The sequence below is a fragment of the Hoplias malabaricus genome, chromosome 2 (assembly GCF_029633855.1).
Source record: "Hoplias malabaricus isolate fHopMal1 chromosome 2, fHopMal1.hap1, whole genome shotgun sequence".
NCBI classification, from domain to species: Eukaryota; Metazoa; Chordata; class Actinopteri; order Characiformes; family Erythrinidae; genus Hoplias; species Hoplias malabaricus.
In genome coordinates, this window is record NC_089801.1 from 62,058,212 (window position 1) to 62,076,312 (window position 18,101).

Genomic DNA, 18,101 nt, shown 5'->3' on the forward strand with positions numbered 1-18,101 from the left:
AGAGGGAGAGGGAGGGTGCAGAAGGGACGAGAATACGGAGTCGCAGAGGGGCCAGCACTAAGAATGTTTTTAGTTCCAGATTATTACACGTTGTATTTTAATTATTATTATTATATGTTCCTGTCTTTTTTTTTTTTTTTTCAAAACATTGATTTTAAGAAAAACAATAGGACAATTTATAAAGTCTGGCTAAAAAAAAATCTTGATTTAAAGAAAATGAGAGAATGACACGTGAATGGTGTTAACGTATGTAGGAAATATGCACAAAAATTGCTGATCACTCCAAAAATGTTCTGGCCACTCTGGGATTTTGAGAGAGGTGGGGGGTGGGTGTCACGGTGGGCGTGGCTAATGGAGACACAGACAGAACTGAAGGACAGAATTGATGCCTTCTTTCATCTACATCGTTTTTTATTTATTTGTATTTTTCTTCTCTCTGCTGCGGTTTTATTTTCGTCAACGTGCTGCCATTGAAAGTGTCCGGTCTCAGTGGACGTCCAGGTAATGGAAAAAACAAGCCCCTGTCCAGAGTGAAGGGTCCTCTCCTCAGGACCACTCAGAGCTGCTTCAGACCCTCATCTCAACCACAGAGACACAAATGTAATGACAACTTCTCTTTCCTTTCTCCTCACATCTCGGCCTCTGTTTCACAATCTCCTCCAACACTGAGGGGCCGCAGGCTTCCAACGGACAGTGAAAAAGAGCCATGAGTCCATTCTGATTTTAGTGCCCAGTGGAGGAATTACTATTATTTGTAGTAGTAGTAATAGTAGTTCTTGTTTATTATTTGCTTTAGGAGCACATTTTATTGTTTCATCTTGTGAAATCATGCCATGAGTTCAGTTATGATCTGAATATTGGCTGACAATGGGGGCTGAAAAGAGAAAGTCCATCAATTGTTTCAAAATTTCAGCAGATGACAACAAAAGCTTTTCAGAGTGGTTTAATGAGGGACACCCGGTTCTCGAGACATGTCCCTGTTTTAGAACCTCAACCCACTCAGGTTTCTTCCCAGTGGTGTTGAATGAAACCAGACGTCTTCATGTCTCCAGCACAAATATAACTCTATATCCCCTCTCCACCTCCAGAGCTGTGTATGAAGGGATGATAACGGTAAAAATGTGCTAAATCTGAGAGAATTTGTTTATCTGGGACTATTTTGCTCATAGCCACAGAAAACCACATTCTCAGATGTTATAAACATTTTACTTGACCTCCTGTGAGGTGTTTTTAGAGGAGGATGTTTGGCTCCATTCACCATCACTGTCAACAATCATGTCTCAGTGAGCTTTGAAATTTGTTTGCATTTTCACTTTTGAATTATACAGAAATTTTGAAAAGTTGGTGGAGTTCCCCTTTTTTACAATAGTTAGTTTGATTTAACAGGAGTGTGTGCGCTGACCGCCCTTTAATGCCTTTGAGGAGCAGGTGGGTGTTTATAGTGCTCTGATTGTACAACCAGAGGAGAACACACAATATATATCAGTTTACTTTTATTTGTTTGACCCTTTTGCCTGCAGGGACTTTAAATATCCGCCTTAAAATGGCTTGCATAAAACATTGGGAGTGGGTTCTGGCCTTAGTTTTCCTTAACGGGACGGTACGCAACACTTTTTGTGCACTTGCTTTTATTTTTCTGCCAAAAACTATCATTGACAGCTACTCCACCTCCATTTTCCAGCCTCTCTTCATCGCTCAGAATGAATTACTGTGCCTTTAAGACTGCTACATGTAAATCAGCAAGGTTCTGATTGGCCGCTCTGCATTGTAGCTCACGGCAGAGCAGCCCAATTGGTGTAACACTTCTTATAAATTAAGCGTTAGTTTGTGGGCGGTGCAAAACTGATGTAGGCAGAACGGGCGGAGATATGTAAATGTATCTGCTTGTGACATCACAAGGGTCAAGGCTTGTTTTGCAACTTAGCTTTCAGGAGTAAGAAGAGTTTTTGGGAAGTCTGATGAGATATTATATAAATTGAATATGAAATATTTAAATGAAGACGAATATTTAAGATGTTTTTGTGTGCAGCTAAAACGTCCTTGAAGTCTGAGTCCATACACAATGTCCAAAAGTGTGTAGACACCCCTTATAATGAATGAAAAATCAGCTTCTTAAGGTGGACCAACTGTGGACATAATTACACTAAATCAGTTGCAGAGAAAGTCTAAGTCCACCACACACTGTGAGGGCTGTTGAACAGTGGAACTATGTTCTCTGGAGAGATGAATCTCCATCAACTGCATCTGTGAGAAGTTGGAGTGGAGTTTGTGATCCAGAACCACCCACCTTTGCCATCAAATCCTCAGCAATGTTCAAACATCTAACATAAGGCCTTCCCAGAAGATGAGGGGGTGTCCACAAACTTTCGGCTGTGTAGTGTATCTGGATCTGCTTCGTTGTGACTGATTTAGCATGGCTAGCGTAGCTGTTAGTAAAGGTGTTTAAAGAGGAACTCCACTGAAATAAATTTTACAAGTGTATGTGGCATTAAGGTGTGAACAAAGTGAGTGAGAGTGATTAGTGTGAAATGGTTCGTTGTTGAGAAGTCATTGTATCCTATTCTATTTTTTCCCCATTGTGTTGAATGGAACCAGGCATCTCCATGTTTACAACACAAATACAGCTGTGTATTTTACTCTCTACCACCACCAACAGTCTAAAGAGCTGATTTGTGTTCATAAGGAAGTAGGTGAAGTATGTTTATAACTAAGACAGACCAGAAATACAGTTAAAGCGAGCATGGGCTGATATTGATATTCATTCATTCATCTTAATATTGTCCAGGGTCATGGTCCAGAGCCAACCTGGAGTCAGTGGATGCAAGGCAGACACACACCCTGGACATACTCATTTAAAAAAAAAATTCAACAGTAAAAAAAAAGTCAATTTCCTTGCGGTAGTTGTTGCATTGTTGCTGTGATTCAGGCTATTCTTTATAGCTTGTAGTTTTTGACACTGGAGGCAGGACAAACTGCACCAGTTTTGGATTGGTATCAAAAACAGGAAACTGCATCAATGGAATACACTTTGTTTTTGTCAGTTAGCAACTTAGTGCCCCTGACCAATTAGCTGCTTTAGCCTTCGCAAATGTCTTTTCATGAACAGTAAGGGTGGCAGTGTCATTACATGGAACATTTGTCAGTGTATGATGTGCATTTTGGAATTAAATGGAGTCCAGGGGCAGAGGGAAGGGCTTTATTTTTATTTGTTTTAACTACTGAGTGAAGCACTTGATATAAAACTGATGTCTCAGGCACCTGGAAATCATTGTGTATGTCTGGTTCCATTCACCACCACTATGAATAATTCTGTCTTTTTATGTTTCTTCATTTGAACCACAATGAACAGTGAATTTGCATCAAACCATTCTCCATTACTGGGGTATTTTTAATCCTTTATTTACAGAGTATTTGGAAAGAGATTGGAGTTTCCCTTTAAGGCCTTCCTCTAGGGAACAGTGAAGATGTGTTTGGTGCTGTCTTTTATTTGCTTTATTCGTGTCTGAAGAAAATGGTGTGATCTGCACTTGAACTGACTTCCAGAAGAAGACGACTGGATGGAAAGACGTTCCAGAAGTTTTTGTATCAGGTTTTTGCCACTACATGCAAAATAAATCCACATTTCTTATATCTTTTTTTTTTGTTTGTTTTTGCACTCCAGTCCCTCCCCTTATCCTTCCAATGTCTCCTCTGAGGATGAGTGAAGTTCAGCTGCTGTATCCTGGGGTGAATTACTTATTTATCTTTTTTTTAGACTGGAGTTTATATTCACTCTCGGTCCATTCGGAGTGAACACAGAAGACTGAACTGAGTCTCCTCTGATCTTTTACACCAGGAGTCATTCCAAAATAATAAAGTTTTACTGTAAATAAACTGGCTACCAGCGTCTGCTGCTTTCGTAACTCTCACATTTTCTATTTATTCATTTAGTGATCAGCCATTTTATTCACTGATTCTTCTTCACATTATGAAACAGCTGTTTTACTGACATCTAGTGGCCTCCTGGATGTGTTTGACATTCTGTAGTAAACCTATATTTAAACATGGCTGCTGTGATGTGGGGGGCCCTGTCTTTGGAGCATAAACTGGTTCATTCAAAGACGACAAAGGTGTGTGACCCTGTAGTTTATGTGAGTCACACTTTGTAGAAAATAATGTCAAATATTTAATTAAGTACTCAGAATCATTACATCACTGACAATGATCCATCCCCTGCATATCTGTGGGGGTCCTGACCATTGAAGAAGGAAAGGGGGCTAACAAAGTATGCAGAGCAACAAATGGACTCCAGGCTGTAATTGTAGAGCAACAAAGTGCTCCTGTGTGGTCAGTGGAGCTGAGAAAATGGACTGTTACAGAGTGGACTTTCAAAGTTGGCAACACAACTTCAAATATAAGCACTTTTATAATCTCTCTCTCTCTATCTTTCTCTCTCTCTCTCTCTCTCTCTCTCTCACACACACACACACACACACACAGAGTTTCTCTACTGCAGTTCTCAGCCTCCAGTCAACACCAGTCATGCCTGCCACCGGAGTCAATGAGTTGAGTGTAAACACTACTTTCTGCATGTTTTTTTGTGTGTGTTTTGGGGTTGGTGTATGTGTGTGTATGTAAGTGTGTGTGTGTGTGTGATAGACTTCTGTGTTTATTGTAATGACTTTAATCAGCTGAGACGTACAGGACAGTGTCTCTGTGGCAAGTTCTGACCCATATTTATGATCAGTTCTGTTTCTACTGTGAATTATTGTGGATATGCTTTTACACTTTTAAATATTGATTATTAATTATTCAGCAATTACTGTTAATTATATTGCACAAACAAATAATTATTCCATATGTAGTTGTTACAGTGTCAGGTCTGTGATTCTGAGAGTAAAGGATGGAACTCTAGTTCTTTACACAGAGTTTAGGGTCACATTTTTAAAAGGCTTTTGTGTGTGTTAGTGTTAGTGTGACTGGGCAGTTTAATCTTTGCAGTAAACATGGCGGTATTCTGTTCTAAAAACAGACTCGTGTCACATGCAGAAACAGGAGACAGTACAGGAGTGTGCGTGAGTGCCTGTGTGTATACACTTGCATATCGTGGCTGTCCAATCAGAAACACTCCTGTTAAGTTTCTATTTTAGAGATAATTGTATTTGATTTGACAGTGATGATATAAACTTGCAGAGAGACATATAACTGAGATTTGTTTTGCTTCATTAAAACATGTTTGTGTCTATGGATATCGCATGTTCATACCCAGTAGTTTGAGGAAAGTCCTGTTGTAGGTTATTAGTGTATATTACCAACCTCTTAATAGAGTTTTTTGGCTTATTTGTATGTTTTATAAAAGAATAACTTGTCAGCTAATCTCTGTACCATCAGGTGCTCACCAGTTATATTCCTCATTAAACAATGTTCCATGAACATCCAGGGGCTCTGTATGTCTTTGTTTTCTCATTAAACCACAGCTTTCGTTTTTAATACAAAGACCAAAGCTAATTTTCTGACGTGTGTGTGTGTGTTACAGTCCAAAGGCGGAGGATTACTCCACCGCGATACTGAAGCAGAAGAGCAGACCCAACAGGCTGATAGTAGATGAAGCCACCAATGAGGACAACAGCATTGTGTGCCTCTCTCAGGTTTGTGTGTGGGTGGGTGTTGGGGAGGGGGCTGGGTGTAATATTTTACAACATGAGACCACTCAAAGATTAAAAGATGTTACTGCAGGGAAAGGGGGACAACTTTTCTCTCAACCTTCTCTTTACTCTCATTGCTCCCTAGCAGCTCATCATACTCACTGCTTTTCACACAACAGACAATAATGGCCATAATACTTAGTTATTAAACTGTAGCATTATGTTACTTCTTCGGACCTCACTGTGTGTGTGTGTGTGTGTGTGGTAGGCTAAGATGGAGGAGCTGCAGCTGTTTCGAGGGGATACTGTGGTCCTGCGAGGTCGTAAGCGCCGTCAGACCGTCTGCATCGTCTTGACAGACGACACTTGTGCAGACGAGCGTGTGCGCATGAATCGCGTCACGCGGAACAACCTGCGCGTGCGCCTCGGGGATGTCATCAGGTAAAACTTAAAACTTATAAAGTATAAGGCTTACTCACACACTCACTCACTTAAGCTTGGTTACATTAAAACTCTCCGCAAGGTGGCACGACTCGCTCACATTTTGGAACTGCTCCTCAAGGGGATGCTATTCAGGGCTTCACACCAAAGGACAGACTGGATCTAGACTCATCTTCTTGGATTTTTGCTGTTAGGCTGCATTTTATAGTTAATGTTTTGATCATACCGTTTTCTTTCTTGTGTGTGTGTGGGCAGTATCCAAGCCTGTCCAGATGTTAAATATGGGAAACGCATTCACGTTCTGCCCATTGACGACACCATTGAGGGATTGACCGGGAACCTGTTTGAGGTTTTCCTCAAGCCTTACTTCCTAGAGGCCTACAGACCTGTTCACAAAGGTACCAGGGCAGGGGTTTACCTTATCACCTTTACTCTTTGACACTGACTTCCCACTGCATTCCTAAACTTTCCTCAGCCTCAGCCATTTACAAACCTTTAGTCTTCAGGAGTGATTCAGAGACCCGAGCCCGTCTGGAGATGATGTGATATATTTCTGAATTTGGTTTAGATATTAGAGTCAGAAACTGGTCTTGTTGCCTTGGTTACACTTTTTAATGCTTTAGAAATGGAGGGACAGTCCATTCAGAAACATCTGGCCTTTGAAGAAGAACTTTCTTAAAGTTTCTCTCTCACTAATAGGTGTGTGTTGAAGATAATAATGATCTCAGTTGTTAATCTGATACATTAGGCTTTCGGTTCAGCTTCTGAAAACCTTATGACAGAGAGATCCCTGATTTTGCCTGGAAACCACCCCTCTGTGTTTTTCTCTCTCTCTCTCTCTCTCTCTCTCTCTCTCTCTCTCTCTCTCTCTCCCTCCCTCCTACATTCCACTCACTCTAGGTGATATATTCCTGGTTAGAGGGGGGATGAGAGCAGTTGAATTTAAGGTTGTGGAGACAGACCCCACACCTCACTGTATCGTTGCCCCAGATACAATCATCCACTGTGAGGGAGAGCCAATCAAACGTGAGGTGGGTGTGTATATGTGTGTGTGTATATCTGTTTGGATGTATGTATGCTTGCATATCCAACATCCTAACTCTTTAAATTACTGTCAAATGTTTGGTTTTTATTGTGGTTCTTGGTTTGATTCGAAATGAAATTTAGATTTCTTTGATTTTGTAAAAAAAAAGTTTCTTTTTTAGTTTCTAAAACCTAAAGGGATGTAAAGTGAAAGAAAGGATGGAGGATGTCAATATCTGCATAAAACCAATAACATGTTTTCAGTTTACATAAGTAAATCTTGATACAAGAAGGGGATTTTATGGCATGTACACGTACGAAACTTAGCCGCATGTTGGTAACCTTCATGGATTCATGTTTGTGCCTTGTGCTGAGGTTCTGTGGGTGTTTCCAGGACGAGGAGGAGAATCTGAACGATGTGGGTTACGATGATATCGGAGGTTGTCGTAAACAGCTGGCTCAGATCAAAGAGATGGTGGAACTTCCTCTGAGACACCCAGGACTTTTCAAAGCCATCGGAGTCAAGGTAAGAGTCCCTACAACAGAAGGTGTGACAGTGTTGTCAGAGGTCAAAACCTTGAGGAACATTGTCACACTGTGGCAAAATGACCTGTGAATTAACTTTAAAGATAAGGCCTTTCTTCCTTCACCTGAATCACTAACATTTTGGAGATACGAACTTCTGAATCCACAGCAATATCCTATAATATGTCCACCATCTGATCATCTTCAGACTATGTGAAGACTCTAAATTTCTGTGTGTTTGTGTCCTGCAGCCACCTCGTGGTATTCTCCTTTATGGACCCCCTGGTACGGGGAAGACTTTAGTGGCCCGAGCTGTAGCTAATGAAACAGGAGCATTCTTCTTCCTTATCAACGGTATTTTCCATCACGTTCACAAACAGCTCAACTACTATCTAAATAAACTCAATTTCTTTTCTTTGTCCACACACTGGCCAATCATTTAGAAACACATTTCCTCTCCTGATGTCCTAACCAATGGGAGATTGGTCATGTGTCAGTTTAATGAAGAGTCTGTCTCCAGGTCCGGAGATCATGAGTAAACTGGCAGGAGAATCAGAGAGCAACCTCAGGAAGGCCTTTGAGGAGGCGGAGAAGAACGCTCCAGCCATCATCTTCATTGACGAGCTGGATGCAATCGCTCCCAAGCGAGAGAAGGTGAGGAAGAGTGGTTGCTGCCACTAAACATGGAGAACTGTGATTCAGTCTAGAGGAAACCTGTTGGAAACCAAATCCACTGTCCTTGAGCCTTGTCTGTGGTCGCTGTGTTATGTCTGTAGACCCACGGTGAGGTAGAGCGGCGGATAGTCTCTCAGTTGCTCACCCTGATGGACGGCCTGAAGCAGCGGGTTCACGTTGTGGTGATGGCAGCGACTAACAGACCCAACAGTGTGGACCCGGCTTTACGTCGCTTTGGTAAACAAACACACATGGCCCAACATATACACACAGTGGGGTAACTAAGTGGGGCGGGGACTAGTGGGACACCTTCTGTAAGCAGTGACACAAATATACACTCTCACAGAATGACTGGTCAAATGTTTGTGACCACCTGGCCATTCTCTAGTGGAAAATTATGATGGAGCATGTTGACTCATGTGCAGCTGCTCCACACATGCCCATTTCATTTAATTTCATGAAATTTGCAGGTCGTTTTGATCGTGAGATTGACATCGGGATCCCAGACTCCACTGGACGCCTGGAGATCCTCCAGATTCACACCAAGAACATGAAGCTGGCCGACGACGTCGACCTTGAGAGGGTGAGGAGATCCCCTCTGTCCCCAATCAGAGCAAATCTGCTGTGTACTGATGTCTCTCTCTCTCTGTGTTTGTGTGTGTGTGTTTGTGTGTTTATTTTGTAGATCTCCATGGACACTCACGGCCACGTGGGGTCAGATCTGGCCGCTCTGTGCTCTGAGGCGGCTCTGCAGGCCATCAGGAAGAAAATGACCCTCATTGACCTGGAGGACGAGACCATCGACGCAGACCTGCTCAACTCCCTTGCAGTCACCATGGACGACTTCAGGGTCAGACACACACACACACACACACACACACACACACACACCTGTAGCCATGAGAGTAATGCAGTTTCCTTAATATTAATTTATAGTGCTTGGCCCCCTTGATTGCTACTCTCTCTTTCTTTCTGTGTCTCTTTGTCTCTCTCCCACATTCTTATGCTGTTTGTCTGTATTTCACTCATCTTTCTGTCTCTCTCTTTCTCATGCTCTCATCTCTCTCTCTCATACAGTGGGCTCTCAGTCAGAGTAACCCCTCTGCTTTGAGGGAGACGGTGGTGGAGGTTCCTCAGGTGAACTGGGAGGACATTGGAGGACTGGACGAAGTGAAAAGGGAGCTTCAAGAGCTTGTACAGGTCTCTCTCTCTCTCTCTCTGTCACACACACAGACACACACACGGGGGGCTGTAATTATGAAAAGGAATGAGAAAAGTGACTCCAGTCCTTCAAAGTGGTTTCATTTTCATTGCCTGCTCCACACACACTCATCCCGGGGCTGTAATTTTCCTCATCCCTCTCTCATCCCGCTCACTGACTTGTTGTGTGTCCAGTATCCAGTGGAGTACCCCGACAAGTTCCTGAAGTTTGGGATGACCCCGTCCAGAGGAGTGCTGTTCTATGGACCCCCCGGATGCGGGAAGACCCTTCTCGCCAAAGCCATCGCCAATGAGTGCCAGGCCAACTTTGTGTCCATTAAAGGTGAGTACTGGACTTTAACTGCTGTGTGTCTGATACCAGCCCATCTCCAACATGTCCAGGGTTTTCCGCTTCTCCCCCTCAGGCCCAGAGCTACTGACCATGTGGTTCGGAGAATCAGAGGCTAACGTCCGAGATGTGTTTGATAAGGTACACTGACAGTGAGCTATCTTTATAGCTCTTTATGCTCTTTATGCTACTTTATAGTAACATACTCAGTTAGCCAATTAGCCAGCGCCCCTATGGGATTCCAGTAGTATGTTAGCATTAAGCTAACAGAGACTTGCTTCTTGGTCATTCTAGGTTTAAAAATGACATTAAACATTTTGTGTGTTTTTAAAGGAACAGTGAACTAGTGTTTTTACTCTGTGTGTGTGTGTGTATGTGTGTGCGTGTATGTTTGTATGTGTGTGTTGCGTGTGTTGCTGTGACAGGCTCGTCAAGCTGCTCCGTGTATCCTGTTCTTTGATGAGCTAGACTCCATCGCTAAGTCACGAGGGGGTGGGGCTGGGGACGCTGGAGGAGCAGCTGATCGAGTCATCAACCAAATCCTCACTGAAATGGATGGAATGACCAACAAGAAAAATGTCTTCATCATCGGAGCGACTAATAGGTGTGTGTTGAAGATAATAATGATCTGAGTAGTTAATCTGATACATTAGGCTTTCGGTTCATCTTCTGAAGACTTTATGACTGAGAGATTTTACCTGGAAACCACCCCTCTGTGTGTCTCTCTCTCTCTCTCTCTCTCTCTCTCTCACAGGCCTGATATTATTGATTCTGCGATTTTGCGTCCAGGGCGTTTGGATCAGTTGATTTATATTCCTTTACCAGACATGCCGTCGCGAACCGCCATCCTCAGAGCCAACCTCCGCAAATCACCTGTGGCTAAAGTCAGCTCTTTCTCCCTCTCTCTCTCTCTCTCTCTCTCTCACACACACACACACACACACAATTTCAAATTTGAAAATGACAAAAATGATTGACAACCATGTACATTTAAATTTATATATATATATATATATATATATATATATATCATTCATCATTCATTATCTGTAACTGCTTATCCAATTCATGGTCGCGGTGGGTCCAAAGCCTACCTGGAATCATTGGGCGCTATATATATATATATATATGTGACTTTGGATGTGTGTGTGTGTGTGTTTGTATCAGGATGTGGACCTGTCATATCTGTCCCGGATCACAGAGGGGTTCTCTGGTGCTGATCTGACGGAGATTTGTCAGAGAGCTTGTAAACTGGCCATCAGAGAGGCCATCGAGGCTGAGATCAAAGCTGAGAGAGAGAGACAGAGGAGGAAAGACCCTGCCATGGTCAGTGTGTGTGTGTGTCCTCTCTTGATCTGTCCAGTTGTTTGTGATGGATAGAGAGGGATAGAGGTTTGTCCCTAAGGCGTCACACTTCTCTAACTGTCAGCTTTAGGACTGGGGTCAACAGAAATGTACACTGGGGTTTTTAAAGAATTTAAGGTCCACCACCGTGCTGCCAACCATCGCTGTACAATTAAAAAACATGTATCTCCCAAAATAGCAATTCTAAAGGAGAAGGAAAACATCTCAAACATTCAGGTGCCAGGTTGTGAAGAGTGAGGAGCAGAAACACTAGTTTTATTCACTTTTTCTTTGTTTTATTTATTATTTATTATCTATATTTTGGGATCTTAAACGCAAAACTAAACCAACAGTAAGGTCCCAATGTGTTTGACCAAAGTAGTCTGGCTTTTTTCACTGAAGGACAGCATTTCCCTCTCTCTCTCTCTCTCTCTCTCTCTCTCAGGATGATGATTATGACCCTGTTCCTGAGATAAGGAAGGATCATTTTGAGGAGGCCATGCGTTTTGCCCGTCGCTCTGTCAGTGACAATGACATCAGAAAATATGAGATGTTCGCTCAGACACTGCAGCAGAGCCGCGGCTTCGGCAACTTCAGGTACACACACACACACGCAAACATACACACACGCAAAAACTTGTATTACACTTAAAACTGTGATTTACGACTATAAAAATGTGTGCTTTGTCATAAACTGTGCCCTCTTCACTACATAGTGCACTATTTTGGGTTTGGGCACCTCCGTGTACTAAAACAGTTTTCAGTTCATACAATCCCACAATGCACTTCAATAAGTAGTGTACAACTAATGTACAATAGAGGACAGAGGACACCCATAATACACTCTGATGTGTGGTGAAAACCTGCATGAGGTAGTGTCCAAAATCATTCACTATCCTGCTGAATACAATTCACTATAATAGTGCACTATATAGTGAGTAATGTAGGGAATAGTAAGTATGGAGACTTGGTGTTTCACCATAACTTTCCCCATCAGATCAACAGCTCTTAAAGATTTCATCCTTCATATCTCTCTCCCCCCCAGGTTCCCCTCCAGCTCACAGTCCGGTGGAGGTCAGGGTTCAGGTCAGGGCTCTGGGGGTCACTACAGAGACGAAGGAGATGACGACCTCTACCAGTAAATCAGCTAATTTAAATAAAAGTGTTTAAAGCTGTGTCTGAGCTGCAGATCACAGCTATGTGTGTTTGTTTATTATTTGTTTTCAGTTAGCTGTGTAGAAACTGTTGTTTCTGCCAGAGATTTAGGGTCAGTTTCCTTTACAGAGTTAAGGTCTAGTCCTGAACTACACAGCACTGTCAGTAAAAATTCTTAATCTCCAGTCAGTGCTTTTAGCACATCTCTGAATGGACAGATTCATCCGAGCTGTGTGTGTGTGTGTGAGAGAGAGAGAGTGTGTGGTGTTTGACTGTATGAGAATAATCACTCTTAATTGCCTTTGTAAAGCCTTTTATTGTACTTTATTGTGTGTGTATTTTTGTATTCCGAGTGTTAGATGCAGCCTGTTAAACAGAAGGATGTTCAATAAACCACTGAGAAATTCTGCTGGTGTCTCTGTTTATTAAGAACACAGTATCATTTTTCCCTACAGCTGAGGGAATATGAGGTGATGGCAGTATATTTAAATCAACACTAATTTGTTTACAACTGACTTTGCTTATATCAGTCACTCACACTTGTGGAAGGTTTCACACACTCACACCTGTGGACAGTTTCACATGCTCACCCAGTCACTCACACCTGTGGAAAGTTTCACACATTCACCCAAACACACACCATTTTCACATACCCTTTTAAAAGCCATTTATTCATTTTAAAGGAACATTAGCTAGATAAATAGATAGATTTTAAAAATGTCAGCACCCCAATGAGTGTAACCCACTTAGATTACTGTCCTATGTCAATAACAATGTGTTCATTCGTTATCTGTAACCTCCTCTCTGGTTCAGGGTCGCAGTGGGTCTGAAGCCTACCCAGAATCACTGGGCGCAAGGCAGGAACACACCCTGGAGGGGAGTGTCCTTCACAGTCCTTCACAGGGCGACACACACTCACAAATTCACTCACACCTACAGACACTTTTGAGTCTCCAATCCACTTACCACCATGTGTTTTTGGAGCATGGGAGCTTTCAGAGCACTTGGAGAATACCCATGCGGACACGGGGAGAACACACCAAACTCCTCACAGAGGTGTGACTGCGACACTACCTGCTGGGCTACCATGACGCCCTTCTAATTTCCTCAAATTAAACTAGTGACGACTAAAGTCTTAAATCACAAGACAACGCTGTATTGTATATGTATGTTTATGAGCAAGCCTGATATAAAATATTTGCAATGGAAATGTTGACAATGGGCTGGATGAACAAGTATTACTAATGTGATTTACATTGAGAAGTAACGAGAAAGTAATGAAGGGAAAAAAAAAAAGAATTGGACTGTGAAAGGAAAAGATTCTGTTTAACAACCTGAAGTCCCTGTGAGGAGTTGGTGTGTTCTCCCCGTGTCCGCGTGGGTTTCCTCCTGGTACTCCGGTTTCCTCCCACAGTCCAAAAACACACGTTGCAGGTGGATTGGCGACTCGAAAGTGTCCGTAGGTGTGAGTGTGTGAGTGAATGTGTGAGTGTGTGTGTGTTGCCCTGTGAAGGACTGGCGCCCCCTCCAGGGTGTATTCCCGCCTTGCGCCCGATGATTCCAGGTAGGCTCTGGACCCCCCGCGACCCTAAAAATTGGATAAGCGGTTACAGATAATGAATGGATGGATGGATGGACCTGAGGTCCTCCGCAAAAAAACGCCAACCTCCAACTTTGCCTTCAATTGACCAACCGTAGTCCACTGTGTTCGTGCTAGCAGGATTCATGTTATAGGTATATGTTCACACATAAAGAATTTATGTAAAATTATCTAAAGAAATAAATATGATTCATGAAATCAGAAATTTATTCCAAAAGAACAAACGGCAGAGAGAAAGACTAGTGCACTATGTCTGTAGTGCCCTATGTAGTGTGCAGGGAGATTGGAATAGCGCCGAGGCGAGCGTGCGCTTCCTGTGCCGGCCGGATGTGCTCTGTGTTTGGAGGTGACCGAATGGCAGACAGTGAGACTGAGTTGTGGTCTTGTTTGCTTCATTAACAGAGCGTTGTTTCAGAGCGGGTTCGGTGAGGAGTGTGCAGAGTGGTCGCTATGGGCTCTCACCTGGTGAGGAGTTATATCACAGAGAGGGACACGACTCCGGACCCGCGGGCTGCGTCTAAACACGACCCAGAATTCGGCTTCCAACACAGGACCGAGAGAGGTGAGACACAAAATATATACATACATACTCAGGAACAGTAGCATCAAAACGGTGTGATTAAACACGGGGAACCGCTCATAGACAGCCGGGATTGTGTTATTTACCGTTTGTTTTGGTCCTTCACATTTTACGTTCCACCTTTACAATAATTTTCTATTCCACCTTAAATATACTAGCTAGTGTAACTGGAACTAACTCACATCGGTGAATTTTGGGTCATGTTCTGAGTCAGTGCCGACTTTCAGCCTCTTCTTACAAACCTGAATATAGATACTTGTCCAAATTATACCTTCCACATTAAAATGAATTCGCCATTCCACCTTAAATAGTGTAGAGTTTGCATAATTAATAGAGGCCAATAAGTTGTTTAATCAGCCTGCAGCTTTTGGTTTCTCAGCACAATTTAAGGTGGAACGTAAGGGGTTGCGTCAATTTCATTTGCAGTGTTTTCCAATTCCCCAGGTCCTCGTTTTCCCGCACTATCTAAGGTGGACAGAGAGTTGCATTCAAGATGGAACTGTACATGTGACAGCTGGTGGTAGTTGGTTGCTTATTTGGATATTTGTTCCACCTTAAAAGATTTTAATAGTACAGTAAATTACAGGAATAACGTAGCTAGGCTTTGTTTTCTTGGCCTGCTGAACGGTTCCGTTTAGAAAGGAATGTTGCTTTTGTTTTGGAGAATGGAATCTCGTTGGAAATTAAATTCCACCTTAAATGGAAAAAAAGAGACGTTAGCAATAAACACACAACTCATTAATATCAGGTCTGAGAATGAAGTAAAAAATAAATGACAGTAATCTGAAGTAGAATAACTGTATTGTTTTTTTCTGTATCACCTTAAATAATGCAACAGGTTATAGTTAGATGAATTCATTCACTGCACCATGCAAACTGAGATGTAAAATCCCAACACGAATCCAAATTCAAATTTCCATTCCACCTTAAATGGGCTTTAGCAGAGGAAGAAACTGGTTGTAGGACTTTGATAGATGCACATTTTAGGTAGGAAAGGAGAGTTAATATGTACAGGACCTGCGGTACAAGAATGATATTGCTGCACCATTTAAGGTGGAAAGGTATAATCAAGTAGTACTTCAACATCATATTACACTTTTTATTGTACACTTACTGGTGATTGGTGATGTTATGTTAGATACATTTATTATTATGTCTGTAGAATATCCTGAAGTTCATTATCACTCTCTCTGTCTCTCTCTCTGTGTGTGTGTGTTTTATACTCCTCAGTGCCTGTGGCCACTCAGGAGCAGATGAACCTGGCCATGCTGCCAGTGGAGCAGAGGGACTACTGCGCCCACCACCTGCTCAAACTCATGAAGTGTAAAAGAGACAATTTCCCCAACTTCCTCGCCTGCAAGCACGAGAGACATGACTGGGACTACTGTGAACACCAGGAGTAAGAACAGACAGAATGACACACACACAATTTCATAGCATCTGTCTATCTGAGATGAATAAAAGGGTCCATGATACTGAAAACCACATGTTGAACATCATTAAGTTTCATCTCCCTCCCAGTCGATACTGTGAATTGTATTTTGTGATGTCACAAAGTCCAATTTATTTACATACATATATTTACTCAGTCTAGAGTACTCTCACCCATTGAAACTGAAGTGGCAAAGTGTGTTTCAGTCTGGACCAGAGGTTCTTGACATTTTTCACAGTGTGCCAAACACTTCACGACCCCAGCTTGTTTAATAAGACGGCTTTAAGGAGGAACTGATGGACTCCGCTCTTCTTATCTGTCTACAGCTGCAGTGACTCTTGGGCACATAAGTGCACTGCTCAGCAAATGTTTATTTATGGCTGAAACACAGAAAAAAACTGTGTAGAGGAACACCTACAACCAATCAGAGGCAAGCTCCTAATTCAGGATTTATCTGTTCATGACTCCCTTTAAAACGTGCAGTGGTTTCTAAAATGCAACCAATACAGATTGATCCACTCAAAACCTTCTGTTTTACTGATATACTGACCGTGTGTGGCAGTGAGTATCAGCAGCACTCCCACAGTTTCATTCCACTGTGATTTCTGCCTCTCGCTGTTTGAGATGGTGTGTTTAGCAAGGAATAACGATTAGTCAGGGTCAGAGTCTCTTCATTTGCTTTGTGACATCAAACAACACCACTTTCTGCTGCTCCTGGAGGCTGTGCATCAGTATATTTTTGTAAAACGTGTCTGGTGACACCCCTGGGATCATACCAAAACCTCAAAGCCGGTCGCCGCCCCCATGTTAGGAACTCCTGGTCTGAAATGTGTTGTAACTTGGGCAGAGTAAATGACAGCCAGTGAATTATGGCTGTTTTTGCTACATGAAAACCAAAAAATGATAACAGGATTTTTGGGGAAATGCGACACAGATGTAGGAAATTGGCTCTTTAACTCGACGCTACATTTGCATTTACAATCAGCATACAATGATGCTGATTTGTGGGATGTTTGCTCCAATTACTTCTTTGTAACATTAACACACAGTGCCAAACTTGTTTTGATAAAGACTAATCATTGAAAGAGACACAGGACTCGGCCACTAATGAAATTTCCCATAAAACTAAACACTAGCAGGTAGCATTCACATTTTAGGGAAGACATGATAACACAATAAAAGTTGATTACACAGTTTTGAAAATCAGTAGAATGTGATCTGGGAAGGGAACTGGACGAGATTATCAGGTGCGGGATTTAGCTGAACATTCAGGCAGTAGATTCCTCCACCAGGGGGAGCCAGTAGTTCTCAACTTTGTAAAAGTGCCTTAAAAAAAAACCAACAATTAATTCCCTGATTACACGAAAGGTGGGTGATCAGTGTATGGAAGTATCACTTACTGTTAAAAAAATTTATATATATTATATTATTTTAATGTTCTGTGTGTTTGTGCAGTTACGTGATGAGGATGAAGGAGTACGAGCGAGAGAGAAGGCTGAACCTGAGGAAGAAGAGGATTGAAGCACAGGCTGCATAATCATCTCTTCTTCACCTCCTCCCTTCACCCCAACCCTCTTTCAGCCTTCGCTTTATTCTATTTGTCTTTACGTACAAATCTGCTCTCAGTAATAAAGAGTAAATTAAGAGCCTGTGCTTCATAGTGAGATTTTTCTGGTCTTTGTATAAAGACATCAGTATCAAGAATCAAACTAATCTGCTGGTGTTTCTCTGAGCTAAAGACTGACTGCTACACACACAGCCACAGTGCGCAGCCGGGGGTTATAAGCCAAGGGCTGTCAAACTGTGGATGTTGAAGAAGAAAATTTTTTATTTTTCTTTTTAAACTCTCTCCTGCCACATTTGTCCTGCTGGTCCTGGGAATTGACCCAGTATCCCAAACCCACAGCTCTAACCTTTAGGCCACAGTTGCCCCAGTGGTTTAACTGTTAAGGCTTCCCTGTGATTTTGATAAAATTAGGTGATGGTCAATTTGAAGTTTAATGAACAGTGGTCTCAGACTCTTTAGCTCTATTCAGAATGGCTCCCTACTCTACTACACTCCCTACACTGTACTGAGAGCACATCAGATATTGTACACTTTTGGACACCACTACAAAATAGTAAACCTCCAAAATAATTAAGTGTTGAATGGG

The 18,101-nt window shown here is 42.3% G+C and overlaps 2 protein-coding genes across 2 annotated transcripts; both read left to right on the top strand.

Annotated features, from left to right (window-relative positions):
- Positions 1-38: 38 nt before the first annotated feature.
- zgc:136908 (Transitional endoplasmic reticulum ATPase) lies at positions 39-12,344 on the top strand. The gene is made up of 19 exons (XM_066660822.1): positions 39-2,440; positions 5,523-5,627; positions 5,893-6,065; positions 6,321-6,463; positions 6,966-7,096; positions 7,483-7,614; positions 7,865-7,967; positions 8,134-8,267; positions 8,390-8,525; positions 8,759-8,871; positions 8,974-9,138; positions 9,366-9,488; positions 9,684-9,831; positions 9,914-9,978; positions 10,263-10,441; positions 10,592-10,721; positions 11,005-11,169; positions 11,627-11,778; positions 12,227-12,344. Exons 1-19 carry the CDS (start codon positions 2,414-2,416, stop codon positions 12,321-12,323), a joined length of 2,421 nt encoding a protein of 806 aa, XP_066516919.1. The 5' UTR covers positions 39-2,413; the 3' UTR covers positions 12,324-12,344.
- A 1,901-nt stretch (positions 12,345-14,245) lies between these two features.
- Positions 14,246-17,594, top strand: ndufb7 (NADH:ubiquinone oxidoreductase subunit B7). Its single transcript, XM_066660667.1, has 3 exons — positions 14,246-14,498; positions 15,747-15,915; positions 17,404-17,594. Exons 1-3 carry the CDS (start codon positions 14,387-14,389, stop codon positions 17,483-17,485), a joined length of 363 nt encoding a protein of 120 aa, XP_066516764.1. The 5' UTR covers positions 14,246-14,386; the 3' UTR covers positions 17,486-17,594.
- Positions 17,595-18,101: the final 507 nt, after the last annotated feature.